Source organism: Haliotis rubra, unplaced genomic scaffold (genome assembly GCF_003918875.1).
Source record: "Haliotis rubra isolate DU_JTF1 unplaced genomic scaffold, ASM391887v1 Scf820, whole genome shotgun sequence".
NCBI lineage: Eukaryota > Metazoa > Mollusca > Gastropoda > Lepetellida > Haliotidae > Haliotis > Haliotis rubra.
The window spans coordinates 128,832-138,674 of NW_025767547.1; the positions used below are offsets into that span (position 1 = coordinate 128,832).

Here is a 9,843-nt window from a genome sequence, read left to right on the forward strand (position 1 = left end):
GATTGGTCGTAGTGACTAAACGACCAAACAATCGATCATAATTTCTCATAATCGAACACAAACAATTCTGGAACACTTGTTTTCATTAACAATATTTTTCACATGGTTGGTTTTGTCTGTTACATTTCGTAAGCACTACAATCTCGTTTCAAGACATGATTGAATTTATCTTAAAAATTCTAAGAAATTTATGTTCCTAACATACTAGTCATCCTTTAAAGATGTGAAATTTTGCCCAAAAAAACCCAAAGAACTACATGTTTTTTCCCCTTATTTTTATGTGCATTAACAAATTTCATAAATGACATTAACCAATTATTTTCTATGATTGATTGGTGGTAATGAACCAATCATCAATTATGAGATTTGAACCAATTCCCAACACTAGTTTGTGGACACTCCATCACCAGTAAATATGTTTCTCTTACAGATCCCACAGCATATGTTAATAAAGTATACCCCCCTAGCCCATTCTCACACCCATTGTCAGCTATTGTAGGAGCCAAAAGGTTAACCATGGACAGTATTCACTAGCAGATTACTAGAATACACAATGCCATTTAGAAAGTGGTGAAATGTAACATATGTTATATTTGGGATTACAAGTACAGATTCTTGAACATTTATTAGGTTAAGTCCGATCCGGGATTTGAACCCTCACAAATCAGGCATCTAATTGCACATGCACAAAGTCCGAGATCTGAACCTCTCAGCTTCCACAAAACTGAAGTCAGACAACTTATAGTCAAGATCACAAACTTTGTGTACCCTTCTGACTGTATTTACTGAGAGGATTACTAATCCATTTATACTTTTGTAAAGCACTATGACTGCTGTACACATTCCTGTACATTTCACACTATGGAATATGCTCTTCCGGTTGCAGGGTTCAAAGGGCAGCGAAGGTTTGCCCGTGAGTGTGCAGTGTGTGTGTCTGCCGTACCATGAGGAGCAGGTGCTGAGGGTGATGCACGATGTTGAACGAGGACTCAGAACATAGTACAGCCCACTACCAGCCTCGACATCAGATATAAGTCACAAGATGACCTGAAGACAAAATCAGTAATGAGTAACTGATCATTATCTATATGTATGCTGGAATGTTTTGTGAAGTTTAGGGCAGGAGGACCTGGGCCCACTTTCACAAAGCAATCTTAGCCTTCATGTGATCGTAACTCCAATACACAAACATAGACTTACGATCATCATAGCGCTAAGTTGGCTTTGTTGATGGGTCTGAGTTGATTGTAACTGCAATACACAAACATAGACTTACAATCATCATAGCTCTAAGATCGTGATGTGGAAGGGTCTGAGGTGACCTTAACTCCATATACTAACAGACTTACGATCATCATAGCACTTAGATCATGTTGTGGAAGGGTCTGAGGAGATCGTAACTCCATACATGAACATAGACTTATGATCGTCATAGCACTAAGATCGTGATGTGGTTGGTTGTGAGAAGATCGTAACTCCATACACGAACATAGACTTACAAACATCACAGCACTAAGATCGTGTTGTGAAAGGGTCTGAGGAGATTGTAACTCCATACACTAACAGACTTCGATCATCATAGTGCTAAGATCACTTTCTGGAAGGGTCCTACTGATGACATGGTGAGTGCCTGAGGGGGGTGGTCCAAGTGCTTGAACCTTATTGAACCATGGCCATCACCTAAAACCTTGAAACAGCATTGTATTAATAATCTAATTATAAAAGGTATTCAAATGATTACTGTGAATCATCTTTCTTTGACAGATGTGTTCTTGGAGTCTTCGCACATGCATCTAACTTTTTGCAACATAGACGATGAAATATCCAGTGGAAAGAATATATAGTAAACTAATGAACTCAAAGGAACCACTAATTGTAGTATGTTATAACCATAGTTCATCATCGACATTTCAACTAAAATATACATCAAGTGGTCGGGGCAAAGTATATTCATTGGTCTGGTCTGAGCATGTTTACTTTACTGTGCAGCTGATACCAGACCAACCTGAACACTTTTGTCAAGTCATGTCAGTAGTCCTTTCCCATAGCAATTAGCTTGACGTTGCCAGGAAAATAGTACTTAGAAACATAGGATATGCATGTCATTTGTGTAAAAGAAGAAACAGAAATTTTAGATGCTGCATGGACAAGAAAATATTATTATCCTCTATCCCTTTCCACCTTCATGTCAGATATCCGAGAGAACATTTTTTTACCAGGCAAGGGCAGGTTACTCTACCATGTCAGTGGCTAGGTGACGACCTTGGATTTGCTTTCTGGACATGACAAAGTGTGTCATTCAATCGTAAAACTTTGAAATTAACATGCAGTGTGTGCATGATTATTGTAAAAAGTACATATAGATTATATAAATTTGCTTAGTTATAAAAACATCCAATCTAACACAGTTAGAAATAATGTTTGAATTACCTCCCTTTGTGTCTGGGAATTTTTAGAGTTGTCTCCCTTGATTGGTTACCGTGGAGTCAGGTCTGGTGATCTGTTGTGATGCATATCATGCTCAAGGGGTTCCGATTATATGCTTGCTCAATTTCTGCCAATATTCTTGCTACCACAATAACCAGATGACTAGAAACTGAATTGTTCTGGACAAAGACTTAGTAGATGTCTCCAGATTCCTGGCGTTCTACCTTAACTGCGGACAAACAGAGGTCAAATTGTGATAATTTTATTCTTTTCCAAAAGAAAACAATCAAGAATGTCATGAATACAGAGTTTCAAATAATTGTGTGGACAAATGGAATCAGTACAAGAATAAAGGACAGAATGTGAAAATCTGTTCCAGTTTGTTTGCATCCTCACATGGCCAGGGTAGTTTATCTAATGCTGTTATGATAGTGAGTGAGTTAAGTTTTACACCGCACTCAGCAATATTACAGCTATATGGCGACAGAAGATCAATTCTAACCCGGATCTTTACGAGTATGCTGTTATGATTGGTAGCTTGGAACATTCAGCCCTTTATCTTCCTCTTGAAAGATATATCACTATCTCAATATGTCGTATCAATAATTAAAAAATTTCTACTGCACTTGATTTTGATATTAATAGATGTGTATCTAGTTTCTAAATTTACTTGGAACAAAACTCTGATTATGAATTGAATCTGTTATGATAGAATCGACACATAGAATACTTTGGATAATTATGGATATATTGCTCTATATGCATGATACTGATTTGAGATATATCTTCTTCATTCAAACAGACATGATTATGGTTTAAACATATTTATTTCCAAAAGAGGAACCGGATTAGTAAACAAGCAGTATGGTGCTTATCTGAATACCGCTCCGGAATACAGATATATTATAGATATAATAATCGTATGGAGAAAAACATGATATTAACAAACGATAAACAATAGCTTTCTGGAAATGTAACAATCATAAACTGTAACATAGCCGCTTTTAACGTTAGAACCATTAGTTTCGGAAAATACTTAATAGTAAGTGCAATTTCGTTTTTATATTACAACACAAATCTGCCTGACAGTACAATGAAAGAATGGATAGATTCTAATAATTATGATTATTTACAGACCGCTGGCGTATACATGTAGCTGGAATATTGCTGACTGCAGCATCAAGCAACAAACAAACAAAAAACTTAATTTGTTAACATAATCTTTACAAATTATCAGCATGACTGTTAAAATGTTTGAGTTACATGATTCGCACATTTATGCAAATATGTTACCACATATAGTACTGGTTGTTTTTCATGTTATTTAATGGCTGTTCATAAGCATGTGATAGTTAACTTTTTTTAAACAGACTTTTCAAATATTAAAACTGTTCATAAACAAAAGTTGTTATTTGTTTTTATTGTGACCTAGTAGGGAGGCACTTCTTTAAGCTCACATTATGTAATGAAAACACAATGGATCCAGTTCAGTTCAAAAGTGAGGCACATGGAGCAGTCTCTCAAACCAGCTCCTTCCTTTCCTGGCTTTCACTCACGCTCTCTCCTTCCTTTCCTGGCTTCTTTCCTGGCTCTCACCTCTCCTCCTTCCTTTCCTTCCACTCCTCTCTCCTCCTTCCTCCTTCCTTTCCTGGCTCCTCGCTCTCTCCTTCCTTTCCTGTCTCTCCTGGCTCTCACTCACGCTGTCTCCTTCCTTTCCTGGCTCTCACTCACTCTCCTTCCTCCTTCTCTTCCTCCTCTCCTCTCTCACTCACGCTGTCTCCTTCCTTTCCTGGCTCTCACTCACGCTCTCTCCTTCCTTTCCTGTCTCTCACTCACGCTGTCTCCTTCCTTTCCTGGCTCTCACTCACGCTCTCTCCTTCCTTTCCTGTCTCTCCCTCACGCTCTCTCCTTCCTCTCCTGGCTCTCACTCACACTCTCTCCCTCCTCACCTGGCTCTCTCACGCTCTCTCCTTCCTCTCCTGGCTCTCTCATGCTCTCTCCTTCCTTTCTTGTCTCTCACGCTTTCTCCCTCCTCTCCTGGCTCTCACTCACACTCTCTCCTTCCTCTCACTCACGCTCTCTCCTTCCTCTCCTGGCTCTCTCTCATGCTCTCTCCTTCCTTTCTTGTCTCTCACGCTCTCTCCCTCCTCTCCTGGCTCTCACTCACGCTCTCTCCTTCCTCTCCTGGCTCCTTCCTCTCTCTCTTGACATTCTCATGTCTGCATTTTAAGCAGCAGGTCAGATAGACCTGGAGATGCAACACACAGCTGTCTTTATTACTCAGCTTCTGAAAACAGTACGTCAATGACTAATGTCATGACGTACATGAAACATTTATCTTTAAATCTTACAGTCCTCATGATATCGCCCATTTGGGGCATAAACAGATTGGGAATCTGTAGCTTTCCAGTGAGCATATGTCTAAAGCATTCAAGACTGCCTTGAAGCATGTTCAGTGTGTCCTTTATCCTGCCAGAGTGTGTACCCTGATCCCAACTTTTTATCATACATCAGTGTCCACATCAACATCCTTATCGGGTACGTCCCCACGCCCAATTTTCCACAGTCTTGGAACAAATGCTCTTTTGTGTACTTTGCTGCTTTAATCAGTTGCTTCGTGACTCTTGTGTTTGTACTAATAGCTGTGTCGCCTTTGGCGATCTCCTTAGCCCGCTTGATAATTCTTAGGGTGGGCTTCCAGGATTTCTTGTCTGCGTGTTTGGAGAGCATTTTCTCAGCATAAGTGAAGCTCATCTTCCATTGTAGTGCTTTGTCCCCGGTACATCAGCTTTAACAAACAAACAATCATTTGATGTTGTAGAAAAACATCAGAAAAACATGGTAATCAATTAATCAATATACCGGTATGTTGTGTGATATGTGCAGCAGAGGAATTCCATTGCAACAGTTCTGGTCATTCAATTAAAATTGTTGTATCATACATTTGTTTAGATTATGAGCATTAGAAAAAAAGGAATATTAATCTGATAAGTGTGCCGCTCTTCAGGATCCTCACCTTTACAATGCTTCATGACTGTAACAAATCCTTCAGCCATTATCTCTTTAGGATCAATCTCACTGGGCAAATCAGTGGACAATTTCTTCTGTAGATTGTTGGCAAAGGGATAGACTGGCCACTCGTCAACATGAATGGCTGCAACGAAGTCGATCTCGATGTTCGGCAGCTCTCGCCTTGTCTTGTAGATGACACGGTAAGAAGGACTTTCAGGATATGTGAGATCCTCTGTAAGGAAAGGTGATTGTATGGTCACAATGAACCACAAGTAAATGAGCAATATTTCCCATATTTCTCAGGGTTTATTTTCGGAGGGAAGAGATGTAGGGTGAAGGTGTTTCTTGGTATAGTGCTGAGAAAGAGACAAACATGGTGAATCTCGAAATCAAATAATGGCACAAGGATGCATTTTATTTCCATTACCCATTTCTTGTTCTTGTCCTTTACTTTTTATTTTTACGTTTTTTATTTGTATGTGTATCAATGACATCAAGTCTTTGAGCTTGACTATCCAATCTATTTTGATAACTCTACAACAAGCATGGTTGCCTGGGAAACAATAGCCTGGAAATTTAGTTTTCTGATGAGAAGCATGACAAAAATATCTGTTTGCTCCAGAAGGGTCTCCGTCAACAGCAATCGCCACGTTTTATAACTGACAATAGTAAAACAGACGTGCTTAATATGTTAATATATCTTAATATCTTAATAATAAAAAAAACACACTCTTAATAATTCTCCGAGAGCTTTGAAATTGATCCATTTTGTCAAAGAAGTATCCTCTGAACTTGTCCATATTGATGAATCCTTCATCACAGAGCATGTGTATTGGATCCTTTCTGTGGTAATTCACCTCCAGCCTACAGTGGCTAGGTTCACATCCTTCATAGATGGGTGTTATTGAGTCATCTAATCTTGGTATAAGTTGACAGTCCATCTCATTAGGCCTGGATACCTGTAATGGAATGTAACATCTGCTATAATAACTACAGTTTGCACAGTTTTAGAACATAACAATATTGTTAGGAAGAATGCAAGTTCACTCTCCTATTTGGGGAATAATTCATTTCTTGCTGACTCACTAGTTCATGCTAATGAGTCCATTAGTTTAACTGGTTACCAAATGCAACATTATATTGCACATAAGCACTTTCCATTCTTTTGAGGGTGTTATTAATTATGTTGTACAATTTGGTTTGTTGCTTCAATTATATCCTTGTTATTTATGTTATTTTCTCAAAATTTGAGGGACTGCTATAATTACTTTCATTAGTTTCTCTCTGGTTCAAATGTATTAATGATTAAAATTCAAAATTTCAAGAATATAATAGAAATGAGGAGAAAGTAATGAAAACAATGAAAAAACTCTGAAAGCTTAGGAAAACAATAAGCGAAATATCGAGGTCTTCTAGATAAATATAAAATATTTATTTTGCTCCCAAACGCAGGGACAAGTAATGCCAAAAAACGGCATCAACCTATATGCTGTCACTGACGGGATCTTAGCACTAAATAGAAGGTTGGTGTGTTTGTTGTTTAAGGCAGCACTCCGCAATATTCCAGCTACAGTATATGGCAGCGGTCTGTAAATAATCAACTCTGGACCAGACAATCCAGTGATCAACAGCATGAGCATCAATCTACGCAATTGGAATACGATGATGTGTCAACCAAGTCAGCGAGCCTGACCACCCGATCCCCTTAGTCCCACGGCACCCATAGATTACTTAAGACTAATTCTTCACGTGTCCACAATGCTAGTGAAGAATAATAGAAGAATGCTAATAGAAGAGTGCTAAGGTCCCTTCATTAACAGTATATACCAAGATGCCAGAGGTTTTGCTTTACAAGCTCCTGTGCTCCCAAACTGCACCCTTAGATGCTTGTCTGAAATACCTTGGTTCCATCATAGTAAGATCCTGCTGAAAATGTCCTCCACGTCCATGGAGTGACCTCGTCAAGATATGAGATCACATCAGACCTCAGTTCATTGAAATTGTCTGCAATTTCACTGATTTCATCCTGGTCCAAACTGACTTCCATTCCTAAGAAGTCCCGTAGATCAGTCTTTGGTCTTTCCGGGTGATGAATTATGCCTTTTCGCACCATTTCGTTCACAAAAGTGTGCATCCTCAGTGTATTCATCTGTGAGAAATAACATTATTTTAGTAAGAGATCATGATCAATTCTACTTGGGTCTATATTCATCAAGATCGGTACTTTTGTGTAGCAGTAGAGATTCTTCCAATTAATTTTCCATGACTGTTGGTTGCAACAAATGATTGAAGAAGAGCCAGTAAAATCAATCAATGCTTCCACTGAATACGCAATGCCAAGCAGGCTGTATCAAGCCATTTTTTTAGTGTAAACCCTATAGGTTGCTAAGCTTTTTGTTTATATAGTATTGTGGACTTTCCCAACCTTTTTAGCAACAATCATGTGTAAGTTTCATAATGGTAGCTACGCCCCTGCCAAGTGGTCAAACTTAATGTAACACGGGGGGTTTAGTGATCAAACTTAATGTAGCACAGGGGGTTTAGTGATCAAACTTAATGTAACACATGTTATATTTGGGATTACACTTTCTCAGTACAGTACAGATTCTAGTACTTTTGGTGGGTTGAGTTCCATCAGGGATTCGAACCTACTCCCTCAGAGTCAGGCACCTAATCGCCAGCACACAAAGTTAGTCGCCTGACCCACTCAGCCATCGCAGTGGCTCTATGGGTTAAGTAGTTGACTAAAGTACTAGAATACTTCCATTGTAAAAAGTTATTAGAATACTACCACCATTACATAATTGCAGTGAATATGCTCTCCTTATGTCCAAATTAGGATCTTTTGATTCACATTAGAGATCACAGCTTGAAGAAGTGACCGGGACATTAAGATTTCCATGGTATTAACTAAAGGTTATGTTTATTGGTTTGTTGATCTCTGTTAAAAAAAACCAAAAGGTCAAAAAAGAATTTTTCTTTATATTGAAATATTGCCATCCACATAACAACAGATAAACATTTAAAGTTATCTTGAAATATTATACACATATCCATTTCATATCAGTAGCTCACTTGCCAACAAAATTAAAGCATAAACATAATAACTGTAGTCAGCCACTCCCTCATCAAAAGGCTAACCCACTGAGAGAGTGAGTGAGTATGGTTTTATGCCCCTTTTAACAATATTCCAGCACTATCACTGCGGGGGACACCAGAAATGGGTTTCACACATTATACCCATGCTGGAATCGAACCCGGATCTTCGGCATGACGAGCAAACGCTTTGGCCACAATTCGACCCCACCGCCGCTCTAACCCGCTGATCCGACCGTGTTAGGCTTAAACCTGTTCATGTCGCGATGTTTGTAATGCGACAGAGGAAAGGTATGTACTTACTTTTCAGGTGAAGCGGCTGATAACTGGTGATTGTGTTATTAGTTCTGGTTTAATACCCCGCGTCTGGTGCCTGTCAGTTTCTTCTGGAATGTTTATTACGTCATTTAGATCACTATTTTTAGAGCCACATCAGTTTTGTCAGTATCACCCGATAACGTTTTATCAAAGGTCGCATGCAACCAAAATAAAAACAAACATAATTAAAACACAATTATCGCTTATTCATGACATATAACATACATTGCTGATTATGAAAAAAAGATATATACAAAATTATAAGCGTACGATCGCAAATCAAAAGTGCAATATTTTGTACTTGGGTTTACTTTCCTCGAAACGAAGCAGCCGGGATACCAAACCCAGTCAGAGCGGGCGTGCACTCAAGTGTAACGAAGACTTTCCTTGCCTGGTTCATTTGCCGATACAATTCAGGGGTCTTTGTGTGTGTATAGATATGTTGGTACTTGTAAACACATGCTCATTTTTGTGTATAACATTTTGCAATCAACAGACACCATAATATGTCATGTGTAAAAGTATCACACATGCCTGTCTGTGTAATTACATAATGTGACAGAGACAGAACTCAGGTGCATGAGCCATAAATCAATGTGTTTTGTTTATGGTGTATAGCCTGATAGTTGTTACGTTCAAATTGCATATTGTCTGTGATCGAAGTTGTGTATTGCATATTGTGATTAGCAGACAGGCAGCCAGACACATTTTCAATGCGCATGCGCCATGAACGCAGTGCAGTGCAGCGCAGCACTCCGATTTCGAGGGGGTTTTTTCATCGTGTTATTTTTCAACTTTATAAGTTGAATTTGCATTTTTGATCATTTGCTACTGTAAATCCATACCAACATTAACAAATCCAAACATGTATCATAATTAATCAGTACGAACACTGCAATTTTCTCCATGAGGAGATACTTCAACATAGACAGAGGTATACACTGAAAGGTATGAATATTGCAACATTGCAAACCCCAAACATGCAATTTA

General features: G+C 38.7%; 2 protein-coding genes across 4 annotated transcripts in view; one reads left to right on the forward strand and one right to left on the reverse strand.

Moving 5' to 3' along the window:
• LOC124262092 (fatty-acid amide hydrolase 1-like) overlaps positions 1–3,097 on the forward strand; it is a 33,796-nt gene extending 30,699 nt beyond the window's left edge. For all 3 annotated transcript variants that reach the window (XM_046696539.1, XM_046696538.1, XM_046696537.1), the window contains exon 18: positions 887–3,097. In XM_046696539.1, coding sequence (XP_046552495.1) covers positions 887–1,000 — 114 coding nt within the window. In that variant the 3' untranslated portion in view covers positions 1,001–3,097. The remainder of the gene's footprint in view (positions 1–886) is intronic.
• A 1,450-nt stretch (positions 3,098–4,547) lies between these two features.
• LOC124262095 lies at positions 4,548–8,990 on the reverse strand. Its single transcript, XM_046696541.1, has 5 exons — positions 8,839–8,990; positions 7,340–7,588; positions 6,170–6,398; positions 5,444–5,671; positions 4,548–5,215 (listed from the first exon to the last, which is right to left on the reverse strand). Exons 2-5 carry the CDS (start codon positions 7,586–7,588, stop codon positions 5,178–5,180), a joined length of 744 nt encoding a protein of 247 aa, XP_046552497.1. The 5' UTR covers positions 8,839–8,990; the 3' UTR covers positions 4,548–5,177.
• Between the last annotated feature and the right edge of the window lie 853 nt (positions 8,991–9,843).

Excerpts from the sequence above, each read along its gene's own strand:
- LOC124262095 (XM_046696541.1), bottom strand. The coding sequence starts at position 7,588 with ATGAATACACTGAGGATGCACACTTTTGTGAACGAAATGGTGCGAAAA. Across the intron at positions 5,672-6,169 it reads CTCTCGGAGAATTATTAAGA|AGGATCTCACATATCCTGAA; the intron begins GTGTGTTTTTTT and ends CTTTCCTTACAG. Across the intron at positions 5,216-5,443 it reads AGTCATGAAGCATTGTAAAG|CTGATGTACCGGGGACAAAG; the intron begins GTGAGGATCCTG and ends TGTTTGTTAAAG.